The 18,889-nt window shown below is 44.8% G+C and overlaps 1 protein-coding gene across 3 annotated transcripts in view; it reads right to left on the reverse strand.

Moving 5' to 3' along the window:
- The window catches only part of SWEETIE (HEAT repeat-containing protein), a 198,277-nt gene that overhangs the window by 80,317 nt on the left and 99,071 nt on the right, over nt 1-18,889 (reverse strand). For all 3 annotated transcript variants that reach the window (XM_087393941.1, XM_087393940.1, XM_087393939.1), the window contains exons 15-22: nt 13,044-13,153; nt 12,593-12,709; nt 12,232-12,402; nt 12,057-12,143; nt 11,503-11,596; nt 11,143-11,211; nt 10,798-10,920; nt 10,296-10,364 (exon numbers count right to left, since the gene is read on the reverse strand). In XM_087393941.1, coding sequence (XP_087250067.1) covers nt 10,296-10,364; nt 10,798-10,920; nt 11,143-11,211; nt 11,503-11,596; nt 12,057-12,143; nt 12,232-12,402; nt 12,593-12,709; nt 13,044-13,153 — 840 coding nt within the window. The remainder of the gene's footprint in view (nt 1-10,295; nt 10,365-10,797; nt 10,921-11,142; nt 11,212-11,502; nt 11,597-12,056; nt 12,144-12,231; nt 12,403-12,592; nt 12,710-13,043; nt 13,154-18,889) is intronic.

An 18,889-nucleotide genomic window follows, 5' to 3' on the forward strand; every position in this document is an offset into this window, starting at 1 on the left:
TGCAACTTCTTACTTGTGAGCATACATCTATCCATTTTCCATGGCGGTGCGATTCTTCCGCTCAGCTTTGCCATTCTGTTGAGGTGTAAGCCTCACTGTAAGCTGATGCATGATGCCTTTTTCTTTCAAAAATGTCTCAAATTCATGAGACATATACTCCCCCCTCGATTTGTTCGAAGTGTCTGCACCTTGAGTCTTGTCTCATTCTCAACCATAGCCACAAAGTGTTTGAAATGCATAAACACTTCTGATTTTGCCTTGAGACCATAGACCCAAGTGTAGTTGGTAAAGTCATCTATGAATGTAACAAAATAGAGATAACCCCCAAAAGCAGGTGTCCTCATGGGACCGCAAACATCACTGTGAATAAGCTATAATTTCCGTGTAGCTTTCACTGCACCATCCTTCTTGAAGGGAAGTCTATGCATTTTGCCAAGAATGCAGCCTTCACATGCATGAGGAGGAGGCGACTCCAAAGGAGGCAATGCATCAACCATATCATGCCTCTGAAGTGTCATTAAGCTGCCATAGCTCATGTGCCCATACCTAGCATGCCATAACTCCGCATTCTGCATCGCAACAGTGGGGTGTTAACTCATAATGCAAGATGGGATCTTTTTTCATATAGATTAAGCTGAAAAAGACCCCGATACAAAGTGCCAAAGAACATCAAAGCATAGTCATTTTCTTTGTCTCTGACTGCACACTTGTGATCATAAAAAACAACCTGAAATCCTCCTCTATTGAGTGAGGACACTAAAAGCAAATTCTTCTTTATTCCTGACACATAGAGAACATCTGAAATTCTGAAATCTGTGCCATCAGTGGATGTGAGAATAATGTCTCCTAATCCACACATAAGAAGAATTATTCGCACAAGTTACCTTCTTCTTGGTGGGTAAAGAATGCAGAGTTACAAACAGACTCTTCTTGGAAGTGATGTGCTTTGAAGCACCACTGTCAAAATACCAAGTATGAAGTGTCTCATCAATGCTAAAGGAGCATTCATCCTTGAAAGGATCATAACTGCAAGTCAAGAAAGCATATGGGTCATCATCATTAGTGGTTGTAATATCAGAACTACCCACTGAAAAATCTGAAGTGCAAGACAGAAAGGCATAGTGCTCTTCAACCAAGCTGGCTGCAACATCTCCTCCATCATGAGAATGTGGAACTGATGCATCTGACACAACCATACCGGAATTCCTTTTTTTCTCTTTGGCTATGCGCTTCTTGCACTCTCCAATATAATGACCTGGCTTCTTGCAATAATGATAGATGCTCTTCTTTTTCTGCTTATTTGTATCACCCTTTGCCTTATAAGAAGGCTGTCCAGAATCAGCTTTATGCTGATGTGTGGGCTGATTGGCATGTGGCTTTTGCTGCCTTTACCCTTGGGCTTGAACTTGGAGAAAGAAAGAAAGAAAGAAAGAAAGTTTATTAAAGTCTTCGCAAGACCGATGGGTCTATGAGACTGTGAAAATCCTGATACAACGAGCTGTGGTAGTGGAGCTACTAAACGAGCGTCCATACCAATGCAAAATGCAAAATGCCAAAAATGCAGAATGGCAGTACTAAGTCCTAAGTACAACACATTTCACATACAAATTCACTAACGTAGTGCTGCTCCTGCGAGCCTCCCCCTCCCCTTCCGTACCTCTACCTCCCTTAGCCACTCCTCCTCACCTCGACCTCTCCCGCCCCTACCTCTCCGCCCTCACCTCCCCTCACCCGCCGCTGCCGCCGCGCCCTCCCTCGCAACCCCCACCTCACCTCCGACCTCACCCCCCCCTCGCACCTCCGCCTCACCCCCCCCCCCTCACCGCTGCCTCTCCGCCCTCACCCCTCACACCCCGCCTCACCCCCGCCTCACTCCGCCCCCCCTCGCTACGCCCACCCCCTCGCCGCTCCGTCCCCTCCCCCCCTCGCCCCTCCGCTCCACCCCGCCCCGCCACCACTCCGCTCCCCTCCCGCCTCCCGTTTCGCCCCCCCGTCCCTCGCCTTACCGCCCCCGCCCCCTCCCGCCTCTCCGCCCTTCCGCTCCACCCCCGCCTTCCCTTCCTGCCCTCTGCCCCCGCCCCCCCCGCCCCTTCCGTCCCACCCTTTCACCCCGCCCCCCGTCCGTCCTCCCGCCCCGCTCCGCCTCTCCCCCGCTTCCGTTCCCGCCTCCCCACCTCACCTGCTCTCCGCCCCCACTCCTCCACCCCGCGCCACCTCCGCTTCCTGTCCTCCCATCCCGCTTCCTCCGCCCTCCGCCCTCCATCCTTCCCGCTTTTCGCCTCCGCACCCGTCTTCCGCACACCCAGGCTCCACCCTCCCGCATCTATCCCCCCCTTTTTTGGGTGGCAGCCTCTTCCTCATCGGAAGCCTCGCAGTTTGTCTTGGCGATATGGCGGCTCCCTGCCCGAAACCGGAGGCCCAGTCGGACCCTCCCTCTCCAGATGCCTACCGCGTCATCCTGACAGAGCAACAATCATCTCGGGTTCAGGAGGTTGCCAATGACTTTGCCCTTACCTCTGTTTATGGCAAAGTCATTGGACATTCCCCCTCCAGATCAGCCATCAGGGACTGGCTCCAGTCCACTCTCATGCTAGAGGACGGCCATATTGAGGAGGTGGCCCTTATGGGAAGGGGCATCTTCTGGCTCAAACTCTCCAATGCGAAAGCTGCGAGCAACCTGATTGCTGGCTCCCCCACGTCAGTGGATGGAAAGATTATCATGATAGTCCCGTGGTACCGTGGATTCAGCGCAGTGGATTTTGATGCTCGGTTCCGTATACCTCGCCATCCAGTGACGCTAGTTTTTCCAGGTCTTGCTGCTGAGCTGCGGCCGATTGTCAGGGACCTGGGCTCCCACTTTGGCTGGGTTATGCACGATACTTTCGCCGATGCGGTGACTACGGCAAGAGCCCCCCGAGTCCGTGTGGCTGTGGCGGATCCTGCGACTCTCCCGGCAGTGATCGAGATCGTGACAGATGCCGACAGCATCACCCAGAGCATGGTAGTCACCGGACAGCCAGGACAGTGTCTGAGGTGTCACGGCTTTGGGCACCTGGCGGCTGTTTGTCCACGCTTCGCCAGCTCTTCTCGGCCTCCCCCGCCCCCTCCCTCTCCGCCCCCTCCCCCCCCTCCGGGCAACCACGCCAGGAGGAGCAGAGGCAGCCGGAGTCCGGACCAGAGTTAGCTGGCGGCTGGACTGAGGTTAGAAAGAAAAGAGGAAAGAACAAGAAGATTTCTGATAAAGGCAAGGAGGCAGAGGTTACCCAACCTGCAGCAGCACCTCAGAGACCTGACAGGCAGCCGCCCCAGGGACCTGGGAGAGCATCTTCTTCGACGGTAGCCCGCCCTCCACAGCCTCAAGTCCCCCTCTCTTCCGCTCCCCAGCCTCTTCCCACTCAGCCCCAGCCCATCCCCCAGCTGCACCCCATATCTCCCGACCCGCAGCTTCAGCCCCCTCCTCTTCCTCCTCAGTCTCCTCCCCCTCCTTCTCAGCCCCAATTCCAGATGCATCCCCATCCCTCTCCCCCCCCGCCTCTTTCAGCTCTCCCGCAGAGCTAGCTGCACCGACGGTTCCTCAGCCGAGGGCAGCCCCCGCTCCCCCTCCTCCTCCTCCTCCTCCGCTAGTCGCCCCTGAGGAGTCTGAGTTGCCTATTCCCCAGCCTCCTCCCCCTCCCCCTCTGCTGGCAGGACACCCTGAGTCTACACCACCACCAGAGCAGGCTTCTCTGTCCGCTAGCCCCTCAGTGGCAGACTCTGACGGGCCTCAGCTTCAGGAGAGAGAGCTCCCCCGCGACTTTTACAGATCTGGCCCCTGGGACTACTTGAATGCTCAGCAGGGATGAATGGTAGTCCATACTAGGGGCCAGACTTGTTGGATACAGAGTGGGTCAAGGTGGAGCGGCTACAGGTTCTCATGTTATCACAGATGATGCGTGGTAAGCCATCCGTCCCTCACTAGATCATTCGGGCGGAGTTTGGGTCACCCCCATTACAGCTAGATACTGCTTTTCACGTCATTATGTATCTGTACGGAGTCAGGGAGTATGGGGATTACACATTCGGGCGTAGCAGGATACCATGGCTAGCATTGTCCTCCTCTATGGCACTTGCAGCAGGGGGGGACCAAAGGTGCTGGTATGCACGCACAGAGAGATGGTTTGCATGACTAGGGCTCCACATGGACAGACTACCTCCTTTCCAGTACAGCATGGATGCTCCTTTCTCTCACCTCCTATCACACGAGGTCAACCAGGTTATCCATGAGGATCTATTACAGCTACACACATTCCGAACTTGGTTGGGCCCGAGTGATCTTCCAGTGAAGCTGGGCTTCTACAGAGATCACTTCTTACATATCACAGCAGAGGGTTTCATTAATCCACCAAGATACACGCAGATTCACCTACCCCACTCGTTGAGGATCTCTCTTGGGCAGTTCCGGGTCTCTTCACACAGACTTCGTATCGAGAGCGGAAGAGCAGAGCGGTTACCCAAGGAGAGGCGCATTTGCACGCTGTGTGACATGCAGGAGGTTGAGACAGAGGAGCATTTCATCTTCAGGTGTCCTGTTTACTATGAGATCCAAGGGCATTTCTACTGCCTCTTCAAAGATTGTTATGGGATTTTGGCCCGTTTCCTCTCCTATCCACACCAGCAATGTCTGGCTGATACCTCTCAGAGCTCTATCACAGAGTTCTTTCAGCTAGATCACATAGACCCCCACGAGGCGAGACGTCGACATGACCGTGATCCGAAGCCTATGACCCGGCAGCTCAAACAGAGGGTTGACTCACAGATCACACTTGGGAACATCCCCTCCTTGTTTAGGGTCAGAGCCCAACCGACGGGGGTCACAGTGGCCCTAGTTAGACGTAGAGCTACGACCAGGAGACGTACCACGACTGCACCCTTGGGGGGGCGACAACGCTCTATTGCTGACCTCATGCCTCCACTTCCACAGCCTCATCCATCTTGATGTCCTGCTGATGATGATGATGGTTATGATGATGTCGACGATGATGCTGAGACTTATATATATAGTCGAGATGGGTTGCTTTTTGCACTCCTAGGGAGCTGCCATGTGCCCTCCCTAAAGCAGATGTACTAGAGGGTTTTCTTGCTGTCCCATAAACCTTTTGGTCTCCAATGGACGTTAATAGACTTTCTTTCTTCTTTCTTTTTTCTTTCTCTGCGTGTGTGTGTGTGTGTAGGGGGGGGGGGGGGGGGGGGGGGGGGGGGTGCTGCTCCTTGATCTTTGTATCCATTGGCCATATCAAGAGTGACATCTTGGCTTTAATGGTCACCTCTAACTAATGCCGGGATAGGTTCGGCCTCCATTGTGCACATGCTGGTCAACCTCTACCCTAAGGGTGGTCTCTAGCACCACGACTCCAAGTCGTCTCTTCCCGCCAATCCATTCTTCCCCCATATCAACTGGCGCCTCCTCCTCCACTCCACGGTTTATGGCAAAGTCAAAAGTGTAGAAGTCTATGAATGCTATTGTGTTGGGTCTAGCTCTTTCTCTAGTGTCATTGTCACCTCCTGCTATCTGATCTGTCTCCGCAGAGTCTCTCTAATGCCACATCTCATTAGGTAGAGACCAATGCAAACTTAAATATAAAAATGGATCAGCCAAGAAAAGTGACCCAAAACCATGCCCCCCCAGTTATATAGACTCGTCACTCCCCCCGATCATGACTCCTGGGATCTGCATCTCCTTAAGTCTCCTAATTAGTGCTTTCCATTTGCACAAGTCTTTGATGTAAGACCCTGCTCACCAAAGCTCGTTGAATGGGCCTTTAATTGGCCTTGGATTGTTTTGCAAGGATCCACCATTGAGATTGTCATTTCAGTTGTTGGACGTACCACTGCCAGTTATGTTCTCATTAGATTGTCTCACTTATCCTTGTTGTGCCACAAATGACAATGTTCCATTTGTTGATCTAGCCTATAGGTGATGGCGTCGTGTATGCTTGAAAATGAGTCATTGCTGCTATTCATCAACACTGCTGATTATATTGACGTTGGACTATTCATTGTCTATTTTGCCACTCAACACTATTGATTATATTGGCATTGCTCATTGTCTAATTTTTCACCCAATAGCACCTGATTTAGCAGTACTTGCACCGCCACAATCCCTATTCCTTCTGCTCATGGTCACATCGCCAAGCTATCATTAACATTACCTTTGCTTGCAAGCTGACTTCGTCTACCATTAGTATTGATGTAGACGCTACTTCAAACTCTCTTGACAGGTTAGCACTACAAATTTCATCAGATTGCCACTTATTTTGCTTTTACAACAGATTATCGCCAATGATCACTTCAAAACTGAGATTATGATTTTTTCCTTTGTAGTTCGTCAATACATCGTTGCTTGCCCTTTGTGCTATTGGCCTTCCTTGCAAGTTTAACATTGTGCTCAAATGTTGTGGTTGAGCAAGTATGGATGCACGTCATCAGCCGCATTAGTTCTCTAAAGGCTTTGTTTGTCCCTTTGACCTTTTTGGTTGTGCAGGCCTGATGTTGTCTGAAACTTTGTTGTTTGCCACTCTTCATATCCCTCCATCTAAGCCATTGTTTCTCCATTAGCCTTTTCAGGGTGCGTCAATTTTACGAGCAAAAACCTATGAGCAGGTTTATCCGAGTGTGTTTTTCAAGAGATTTAAAAATTTGTATTTCTTTAGAAAACATGGTTTTTATACTTTTATTTTTCACTAGAACTAGATCGCTTTCTCATAAAAATATACAGAATTGTCACTCATTCAATTCTACATAACACAAATTTTCTTCTTCATAGACATCCTTTGTGCCCCTGTTATTACCTTTAAAAAGTGTTGAAAAATAATTCATTTAAGAAACGTCACTCATAATCACTCTCAATGTAATAATATTATACATATATTATTACTTATCAAACATATTTATACCAATATGACAAGAGCTTTCTAGTGTTTCAATAGCATAAATAACAAGATATTTATGGATATGTTTCTAAAGAAGTTTAAATTACTATAAATAAGTATTAACTTGGGCTTATATATCACTCTCATTAAATATATGTCAATATTTATTACTATTTATGCAATATTTTCCCAAATATAACTCCAAAGATGTGCTCAAATGGGGTTTTCCGATCAATTTGAGTGGTGAAACTATGTTTTGTTCCGATCTATTTTTGCCATATTTTTACATAGTTGAAAGCTTTTTTTTCCCTTTGCTCGGACGCTCGGAAGATTTCGCTCAGAAAATGCTCTTTCCCAACCTTTTCACAGGCTGCCACTTTCTTCTGCTTTCTACTACAGCAAGCCTTCTTTCTCTACAATGATAAAGAGATATTTTCTTCTTGCAGGTGGCTACAAGAATTTCCCTTTGCCTGCTATCTTGCAGGTTGTCTTTTGAGTCTGATAGAGAAACCTTCTTGGAGCTCTAATACTCACGCTCGAGATCACTGCACTCACAAGCGCTTCTACTTGCTCTGATACCATGAAAGAAAAGAGAAACGGGGAGGCTTGCAAGACTATAGTACCCTCAACAGTTGCAAATGTAGGAATAGATGCACACATAGGCAATGGAAATGCTGCAAACTGAAATGCCTATCTTGGCTAGAACAAAAGCATACAACAAAAATTGCACCAACTAATCTGCCAATATACAATGGACCTCAAATATAGTAAGCCCTAATGGAGGAGGTGTGGAGATGAGGATGTGAGAAGGGAGAAGCTTTTCAAGAGGGTTCCCAAAGCCTTCTCATACAAGCCACAGCTTCAGCCCCATCCGATGTCGCACAAGGCAGTGTGTACCCAATCAAAATGCATCAAACCTATACAATGTACACAAGATTTGATACTTGCATCTGATTGGCTGCCTAGAGTAAGTGAGATGGTGAGCGAATGTTTGTGTGACACTAGCAAGGTCACAAGGGATAGACCAATGGAACAGTGTCATATGGCAACCATCCCCTTCATCCATGATAGATGTATGTGGGGTCTTGCAACATCATGTGGCCCCTTACAAATCTCAAACCCATGTCCATGACATAACATCATGACCAAGAACTTGAGGTCTACCTACCACTCCTTTTGACCTGTTATTAATCCTAAACCAAAACTGCCCCCAAGGGTAATATAGTGAACTATTGTGAGAAGTGTCCGTAAGGTGCACCAAGATGTAGGAGCAACAAATGCTTAACTTTCAGCATAACATCAATAATGTTTAATTGACCCTCCTAGGTCGGAAGGATCAAGGTGCCCTAAGCCACTCTGGCTCTCATATTGAGGACACATCAAGTCCACTCCAAAGAAAATTCTCGAGAGCTCTCTTGAGCTGAGAAAATGCAGCTCCTAGAGTGACACAAACATGAACAAACAAACCAAGCAGTGGCCAACAAAACCTAGTTGACAACTAGCACTCTAGAGACTAAATGTAGCCTAGCCGAACTCCAAAACAAGAGTTTCCTCTTAATACTCTCTATCACGAGAGCAAATTTTTAAGCTAGAGAGACATCTGTGCCAACTTGACAGCCCAGATATGTAAAAGACCTTTAAAATCCAAGTTCGAGCCCTCACACAAGAAAGTACTCATCACTCATCCAAAAGCCATTGGATTTATGCTAATTACAGTGTGCCCCTGCTGCAAGGCAAAACAAATCCAAAGCTGTCCTAAAAGTTGTAGGGGTCTCAGGATAGGCATCCAAATAGATTGTTGCGTCATCTGCAAAGCTCACTATCTAGAAGCTCCTCGTCCCATCTAGGGGGAGTCTCAAACGAATAATGTCAACTAGGGAAAAGACTCGTAGCCTCTACCACAAACAATATATCAGAGAAGCAAGAGGGCATCCTTGACGGACTGATGTGGAAATCTGTAACCTCTCTCTTGTAACACCTCTGATAATAACCTGATTGGGGGATCATCTGTGAGACGAGAAAACAAAACTGTCATCCATGAATAGAAAGGCCAAACTCCTACTTGTTGCATAGAGAATCAACCACCACAATTACAAAGTCTTTGGTTGAGGAAAGTGAGGAAAGTGACGCTTGACTTTGCACATTTAGAGAATGGAATGACTTCTATTGCATGTGATAGTTTGACTAAGAGTGTGGCATGCCATTCCCATTGCTAGGAATTTGCTCTTTCATGGTGGTATTAGGGACATTGAGGTACACCATCAACAAACAAGATCCGTTTGAAAAGGATGACATTGATTGCATTTTATTGTACTACAGCAAGTGCATCTTCATCAAAAGTATTTGCAACAAAAAGTCCATGAAAGCTTATGCGTGAAAGACTTGTACAAACTATCAAAAAATGAGATTTTTTATTTGTACTTGCCTTATAGCCACTTCTGGATCAATATGTGTGATCATTGTACTTTAGGTACCCAAGGGATCGTAGACCTTTTCTTTGATACTTCAGTCATTTTATTGCGGGAAAAATTGGCAAATGTAGCAATGGAATTACCTTGTAGGGCCATGCATATGCCATGTGAGCCATAATATTTCAGTTAAAGTGGTTTATAGACTTTGAATTTGGATGCCACATAAACAATTTTGGGGCTTTAATGGTATGCCAATGCTCGTATTGTCATATTCATTTCAAACATCATTTTGTTTTGCGGAGCACTGAGTTAAGTCACCTATAATAATTATAAATGTATTTTACACAATAAATGCAAATCAAATATCAAGAAGAAAAATCAAATGCAAGCAGTGGCATAGATTCACATCTTGACCTCCCATGCACATCAAGGACTACCTTATGTGGAATCCGTGCTTACGTCTGACTTTCCATAGATGTAGACCACGTGCATAGGAAGAAGAAAGAACAAAAGTTTTATAACGGTCTGCTAAAAAATCAGAAGGGCCATGAGATGGAAAGGGTGTACCATTGATTCTAAAAAGCTCAAATAAACATTGGATCTTTGTGATGCAATCCAGGGCCCAGGCTGCATTTAGCTCTGTATGTCCACAAATGGAGCTAAAAGGTGGAGCTCTCTGGATGATGGCTCTTGGAGACATGTTCACTTACTATGACATTATAATTGTCACGTTGTTTCCAGAGGCAAAAGGCAGTAAGGCCATGACAAAGGCAAGCACTGGAGAACAGACTGACTACATGCAGTCCCTACAATATATTCTACATACAACAATTGCAAGAGAGACATGGTCATCACAGTGGCATGCTCAGTAGCATACATATTGATAAATATAATCAGTTAAGGGATCTACCGGGGAAGCGAACCGTAATTGAGTGTGTAATCTTGGAAATTTTGGCAAGGATGATCACCCACAAACCTGAAAAATGGCCTGCATTCTTCTGAAGACTTCAGGCTCGTACACCATAGCACGTATTCCTAAAGCTGCCTGAATACAGCACAGTGAAAAAGTTAGCTTTAAAGGCCTCAACTAAGACTAACTAGTCAGACACCTCTTATCCACCTTACCGAACATAAATCCCCGATTGCGGTCTGTTACAATCATAAGAGTAACAAAATGCATTGATATGCAGCCCTCCCATAGTTTATAGTAAAAAACCAAAAATACAATGCCCTCCTATTATTGTCTCTCTTGCGAGTACTCCTCTTATATCAATCCTACCTCAGGCAAAGGTTTTCTTTCAGCAATGTACATGGTGTATTGGGAGAAGTTAAAAGAGGAAATTGTTAGCAGTCCATTCTATTCCATTCTTGTGGATGAAAGCACTGATCGTACTAGATTTGAAAAGCATCTCATCTTGTACATTACTTGAAAGATGGAGGTGAACAAGTTTCTAGGTAGGGAAACTCAAATCATTCACCTTGAGGGTAGCAAGAAGGGCTACACATATATTTGTAGTATTGGCTTCATGCCAGCTTTGTTTCTTACTGGCTTTAGCAGAGCTGTCCAACATATCCAGCAACTGCAGCTTTTTGGCTTCCCTCTGCCCACAAAACAATGTCCAAATACAGTTAAGAAAACATCACATGTGTAACAACAATGACTTCTAAAAATGTATCATAGATTTGGTCCCAAAGCCTAATTGCCCGCAAGCAGACTCATTCGCAGGCAGGTAAACAGGGAAACAAAAAGCGATCTGGAATGCAAGCTGCACAGACGTTTCATCATACCAAGGTTCTATTTTTTGGTTAACTGAACCTCTTACCTGTGCATTAAAGACCAACCCAAAGCACAACAGCATCTCGTTCACAAGCAATGTTGCCACTGAAAGAGGCTGCAGGCCATCACACAAGTCTCAAAAGAAGCATTGAAGAAGGCATGCCTGACACTCGGTGTTAGACAATGCGCAGCTAATTTTGTCGCTTGAGCACATTCACAAGCATTATGATTCAAGCAGCCATGTAACATCAACAATACATATAAAATAGTATCTGTTTAGCTGAATCTGAACAGAGACTTCTGCAAGAAAGGAAGAACCTTAAGATTACATCGCACTTTGCTGCTTCTTTTTTATTCATGCTTTATATTACACAGTGGCTTAGGTTATGACGCACACATCACTTACTTGTGGGAAAACAGAAATATCATTCTCCCACACACAAGGAAGTGGCCCATCTGAACCTCCCTCGAAAGCACGCAGCTCATCTTCAAATGAATCTCTGCTTGACAAGTCAATTTCAAGATGAGATTTATTCACATCCAGAAACAGTAGGAGAACTCAATGTTTCCAGCCCCAAGAAACTGACAATAGAGAACACAAAACCCCACGATAAGAAGCCAGGGAGATCAAAGAAAGCTCCAATCCTACCAAACCATTAACTGCAGACAACTATGCTCCTTCGAAGGAAAATCCATCGTTTCCACCAGTTAGCTACTATACTTCTTTTATTTTCATAATTTCTCTCGGATAACTTCCCCCAGGAAGACTTTGCATAATCATTAGAGGAAAGCGGAAACCTCTTGAAGGACAACATGGAAAACCCAAGAAGTATTTACGCATTAATTGCAAACAACTCCTTTCTTTGATAAAATGCTTCAATTGCTCTCCAAATTTCTTACACAACTGAAATTCATTATAAGTCTGCATTATCACTTTAAGTTAGGCAAAAGTTGCACAACCTTCCTGGTATCCAAGGGCCAAGGGATGCATCTCGATAATCAAGCAACTGCCGCAAGCTTGAACTTTCCCCCCAAAGCAATGGCTCCCTGGAAGGAAAAATACCTTTAAAGATTCATAATTACAATTAGTATAAATCAATGGTGACAAGTCATATACATAATGTTCAACTCTTACCTTAGAGGGCTTGTACAAATGCCCAACAACGTGTCGTGATCACTTTTGTAAGATAACGGATCAGGAAGAGCCCGAAAAGCCGTCAGGGTCCTAATAGTGAAAAGGTCAACTGCCTGTTTAAGTTCAATTGGCACCTGTTGCAATAAAGGCGATGACAGGTATGCTAGTGCCCTGAAAAATAAAAGGTTCTAGTGTCACTGTACCTTCATCTATGGAAGATAGCATAGCATAAGCTTAGCATGGATGAAAGGCGTTGTCCCACTGAATTTTAAATCCAGTTTAGTATATGCAAAATAAAATATTTTGCAGCAAGCAGTGCTAAAATTCTTCCTAAACTATGCAAAAAGTGACTTAATCGTACCCATTGAGATATCCAAGAACTGGCTGAACCAATATCCCTTCCTTCTCTGATGACAAGTTAGGGACCACATAGCTTTTAATAAATGCAGTTAAAGCCTCTATTGCTGCCGACCAGCCACTGCATGCTCATGACAACGGATATCAGCATGAAAGGTAGATTACTAAGTAAGATAAAAAATAGACGTCAATCAAACAACATAGAATATAAAGACACATAGTGTCAAATGAAAACCCTGATTTATGCACTTAAGTGGTCCCAATCTAGAACCAAGCATCTAGGAAAACAAAGATTACAAGTAACCATAAAGCTTCAACAAAATAATGTTCATCAAAATAGTTAGTACTTGCGGGAAAAATCCTGCTGGAACAGTGCGGGGTTAATTGGACCCTTTAAGAATCAATTAGGAAAACGCTAGACAAGTGCAGCAACCATGCCAGAATCCCCACCATACCAGATTTCTGCAGCTAAATTCTCTTCAGCTTTTTTCAGACGGACCTCAGAATTTCCTCCGAATGGTACTGTCCATAGTGCAAGTACGTCAAATTCTTGTTCCTGCATCTCCTGTATTTTATTAAAACATTAGCTTAAACATTGTTTAGTGGAAATTGAAATGAAACAAGATTTCAGGAAAGCAACATTTGATGAACTGTTTATGCCTATCCTACACATTTAATTATCATATACGTCAAATTCTTGTTCCTGGATCTCCTGTATTTTATTAAAACATTAGCTTAAACATTGTTTAGTGGATATTGAAATGAAGCAGGATTCCAGGAAAGCAACATTTGATGAACTGTTTATGACTATCCTATACATTTAATTATTATATATTGTTAATTGCTCTCTGTATTGATGATAACTTCAAGCAATCTGTCCATCCCCTCCTTCCCCTATCCAGCTTTTTGCTGGTTCCTAGACTGATCTTAAGAACAGTGCTGCATCCTCTGTGACTAACAATGGCCAGCAAGGATATTTTACGACCTATGGCTTCTGCTTCCTTGCCAAACTGAGATTCCAATGCTTGAGGATGTTCAACAATGCACTGCTATGGAATCTTGGACCTGCCGTCCAATCAGTGTAAAAACATCTTATCACAGGTACCGCTTATTCCTTCTCAGAATCTTCTCATCAAGAACAAACAGAGAAAATATGGCAGCTCTCCAGAACACCAATCAATCATGAGTATATGTCATATAAGAGAAGCTGTATATAAAATGAAATCATCAAACACAGGCACAGTGTAGCCCTTTAGTCTCCATCCAATCACAGCACTCATTATCTCTAGACTGTGCAAAATGATACAACAATATGGCTAGGCACCTCTTACCCCTGCAACGTGCCAGATGTGGAGGCACTCGTGCCCAGAGGGTGTCACAAGGCCTACCATTAGTGGCACCAGCCACCATACCACATAGAGTCCTGGACTCCTGTGTCGCGTTCCATGCCCTTGGGCATCCCGCACCCATCCCTCCAAATCAATGACATCTATGATCCACCTTAGAGTCTATGTTTCTTCCTTTTTAATAAGAAATTAGAGTCTACATTTCCACTTAAGCATCCCAACAAGTAACACTCTTAAGCAGTATACTTCTGGCTTTAATACCTTTTCCATATTCTATAATCTAAGACAGATATGAAACTTTGCATGGTCTCTAGGAGAAGCAGAGTTGGAGCCTGGGTCCTGCATACACCCCATTGCCTATGGAGAACTGCCCATCATACTTATTTGGCTTTCCTGCCTTTTCAATATTCCATAAGCAAAGACTTTCCCCTGCTATCAGACTCGGGCACATGGGTGGGATCCCAATATGTCTGCCCACTGCCTCTTGCAACTGTGAGCAAGCAACATGACAAAATTGTTAGGGCGAACCACAAAAAATTGAAAAATGGCATCGGCATTCGAGCCACTTAGATGCCTCAAGATAGGAAAGGGGATCCAAGATGTTATGTGTGCATGGGCTAACAGCCAATAAATGCATATTTGGGACACCCATGAGAACACACATCTGACCGCTTCCTGAGAGCTGAAATCACCCCTTTTGATCCATTTCATGCACATATTTGTGCCACCACAAGGACCTATCAGAACATTGCCTGTCAGCTTGTTTTGGCCACAAGCCAACCCTTCCACGAGTCCAATTGGACCATAACACCCCCTTCAGGTAAACATGGGTCATCATTATTTGCCACACATCACCAAAGTGGATCCCCTACTGTCAAGTTGCCACCTTCCCTAAAATACTTGAAATTAAATAATCCCCCTTTTACTGATTCCCCACATTATCAATCCTGTAGCAGGCTTGCTGTCATGCCACCCACTACTGGTCTGGAGCACTAGCACATAATAGGATTCGCTTGGATTAAATATGATAACTTTCACTTAAGTTCTAAGCATCACACATTCCAATCAACCCTTAGGTTTGACTCTCGAAATTTATAGATTGGATATAAGGATATATTGGCAACCGAGCAAATTTGTAAAGGTCTTAAAACAATTCAACCTATAACTAAGGTTCAAGAGTATTCTACTTAACTAACTAACCTTGGTTGATCTAGATTGCAACATGTCACAATGTGCATACTTAACGAGATTTTCTTTAGCCAATTAAATATCCTTCTAACTTTTCGCTCTATTTACTTTACAGCTAACCATGGCAAGTGACTCTTTCTCCTCTCTTTCATGCTTACATCTTCACCTCTTGATTCCTCATGGTCTGGTCATGCTGTCCTAGGCCCTAGGGTAAGGGAACCTAAATTTGAATGACTAAAAGAAAAGAATGCCAATGAAAAGAATGCACTCTCCTCCTTTATCACCATTTAGGCCTCTCCCACTCCATTCTCCACAAGACCTACAACATTTCCCTCCGACATAAATCATTCACCGTCCCTGCAAAAATCACCCTCCGACATCAATCATTCACCTGCAAAATAATAAGATAAGGGAACATGCCTCCCTCTATATGCCATAAATACATGAAGTGCTGGAACAAGCCCCAGACTAGCATCAAGAGAAAATCAATATTTCCAATGGAATCTTTTCCATGCTGCAAGTATTCAAATGATCATGAGTTCATCTCCATCTATGATCCACTAGCCATCAATAAACCAATAGTATCTCCTACTGCTGCATACATAATGGTAGGTTGCTTCAGAGGATCTAGGTCTCTTTGGGACCATCACCCCGTCCGAAGCGCACACACACATTTAACACCCATTAACTCCAGAAGAGTCAAGCGAGCCTCCTTGCTCTAGCCGTCACCCAACACAAATAATCCCCTTAATATAAATCTAAAATCCACCATTATATATGCGGAAACATAATCCAACACAATAAACCTATCCATTCAACAAAGCCTTGGAGATGACAATACAAATGGCACATTGAGCTTCTTGTCTAGCACCATGAACCATGAGACCAAATGATAGCAATATCTGCCTTCGTAGACCCACCAATCATAATTTCAAAGCCAAGGCTTATGTCATTATGTGTGAGATACTGCTCGTGTCTCTGTACTTGCTCTGGACCTTCATGCTATGCCTTTTCTGCCCATCGTTCAAGCTCGCCATACATCAAGCTTTCTTGCTGCTAGCCACACTTGCCATCTCCTCATTCACATTCGCTATGCTTCATCATGTTCATCTCAGCCACTCTCTGCCAACCGACACTACTCTTCATCACCATACACTAAGCTTGCCCACCTGGCTGCTCAAGGTTGTCAGCATGTCTCTCACTACAGTTTTGTCCAAAGCCCCTCATGATGCCTTCTCCGGCCAACCAACTCTCACAGCTCCTTTGTCAACATATAGCATCTCCATGCCAACATAGCTAGTAATAGACTATGAATCTCTATCATAGCTCCAGCTCACCCTTATACTAAAAAGCCTATGTGCCCACCGTGTTGCCAGCTAGCATTCCTCATGGGCAAACTGCCTACACCAAGATGTCATAACTAACAGCTACACAACCCGTCATGAATGGACACCTGCCAACCGTACCTGCCAATGAGCCACATCAACCTCTGCCTTTGCTCAAATGTTGTTCACAGCGTGAGTAGGGAAAGAAATGTGACTAAGGGGAGAAGAGCTATGAGAAAGGGAAAGAGGAGTGGAGACAAGAGGAAGGGATTGGGAAAAAAGGAGAGGGGAAGAATCTGAGTCACATTGCAAGCAATAGAAGAGGAAACGTTGCGCTAAGGGGTTATATATATATATATATATATATATATATATATATATATATATAGAGAGAGAGAGAGAGAGAGAGAGATGCAATGAGGGGTTCGGACAGAGAAGACAGGAAAATGGTGGTTGTGTGCTTGCTCATTCACCATAGCCGAAAGAGAGCGAGGTGTTCCTGTTCCCACAACCCTACTACAGTCACTACAGCGAGGGGGGATGCCCTTGCCATATCTCCACTCCAACATCGTCGCCACCAGAAGGGGGAAGCGCAACCAAACCAAGCGGTACTTCTCCTTCCCAACCCTCTATAACAACCCAAGACCAAGCTAGCCACCATTTCTAGGCTTCAATAAGGAGGAGGAAGGAAAATGTGGATCCACCTCCCGTATTCTTTGAGGATATCGATCGAGTAGTTCCATGATTCATCACACAGACTACGCAATGAGGGTGGACGGGCTAAGGATGTACCTAGAGAGAGAGTCACATCTGCACTCTATGTGATCTATAGGAGGTTCAGTCAAAGGGACACTTTGCTTTATACCTTGTGTACTATGAGATCCGAGGTCATTACCATTGTCTTTTCAAGAATGGATTCGGAGCCTTCTGTTTCACCCAGATCAGAGATGTTTGGTGACATTCATCAATGAGGCCGGCTGCTCAAGACACACATACAAGATCAGGGTGCGCATCTAGATTCTAGTCAACACATGAGCACTGAGATCCAGCCAGATAGCACGAATCAGCAGACCCAAGGAGATGGTGTAGCCGAGGACCAGAGCAATAGATACGACAGACCCGTCAGTGTGTTCTATGCACAAATCAGGCTTGAGGATCTTCCCTCCATATTCACCAGACCACAGGCACGGCCAATGGGTGTGATAGTGGCACTTGCTCAACACAAGGCCGCCGGCTAGGAGACCACCACGGACCACACATGCTCACCATCGCTAGTTCTCTATCATGGGTTTTATGCCGCTGCAGCCCCGTACACCACTCGGACCTCCCGTGGATTGACTCCTCCACCAGCATCCAAAGGACCATCACAGTGATGCCACACCATAGCTTCCGAGCCTCTCCATTGGCGGAGACAATTTTTGTACTACTGCTTCTATGTCTATGTTGCACTTGCCTTGGGTGCAGAGGCCCGTTAAGAGGCTCCACCCATTCAACTGATTGTATCTTGGGATTTTTCCAGTCTCATAGACCCTTCAGTCTCTCGAAGACTTTTAATAAACTCTGTCTCTTTCTTCTTTCTTCGAACCAACACATTCATCATACAACCAGCTATCATCATGCATACAGATTTCTTCTTGCTTCTTCTTGGTCATCCAGCAGTTATTCCAACAAAACTTTGTCTTTTCTCATATCTCTCAAACCCAAGCTCAGTTTCCTGCACTGCCTGCTTATGCTTAAAACTCTCATCACCCACTAGACTCCTGGATTAAAAATGCTGATACTTCACACCTTTTAAAATGAGAATCACAAGTCTATTCTAACCATAGCAGTGTAGTTTTTGGTACTTCCTAACCTAGATGGCTGAAATCTGTCGATTTAAGGGAAAGCAAGATCTTGCAAAATTGTTTAAACCTACAAAATCAGTTCTAGACATATTGCAATAGGGTTTTCAGATGTCCTATTCAAGAGACTAATAGCATAGGGTTTTCAGATGTCCTATTCCAGAGACTAATAGCACTTTGTATCCTCCATTTTGTAATTTTTCATAGAAATACATCAATGACCGGCCTCAATGGGAGAAGTGGACCTCATCCACACCTGTTTGAGTGTACTATTTTCTTGTACATCTACATTCCATGGATGTTATGGGTTTTCATGAGCTGTGTTATTTCTTTTCAATTCATGTTGGACAAAGAAAGTCAATTTTACTCTAAAGATCCAAAGTTAGCCGTTGCAATAACATGGGAGCTAAGCACTATTCCTGCACCTTTAACAAGCAATCACCCTTTTTTATCCATCTTGTGCACACATTTGAGTCAAAAGGCACTAGTGCCATATGCTCTGGCATTGCTGGTAGGCTACAAGCTATCCCTTCCACAAGTGCCTTTGAGTGAGAACATCACAGTAGAAGTAAGGGCATATCATTTAACAGGACAGCTGAAG

This window comes from Dipteris shenzhenensis, chromosome 22 (genome assembly GCF_047967505.1).
Source record: "Dipteris shenzhenensis isolate YYH24624 ecotype China chromosome 22, Dip_SZ_1.0, whole genome shotgun sequence".
Classification (NCBI taxonomy): Eukaryota; Viridiplantae; Streptophyta; class Polypodiopsida; order Gleicheniales; family Dipteridaceae; genus Dipteris; species Dipteris shenzhenensis.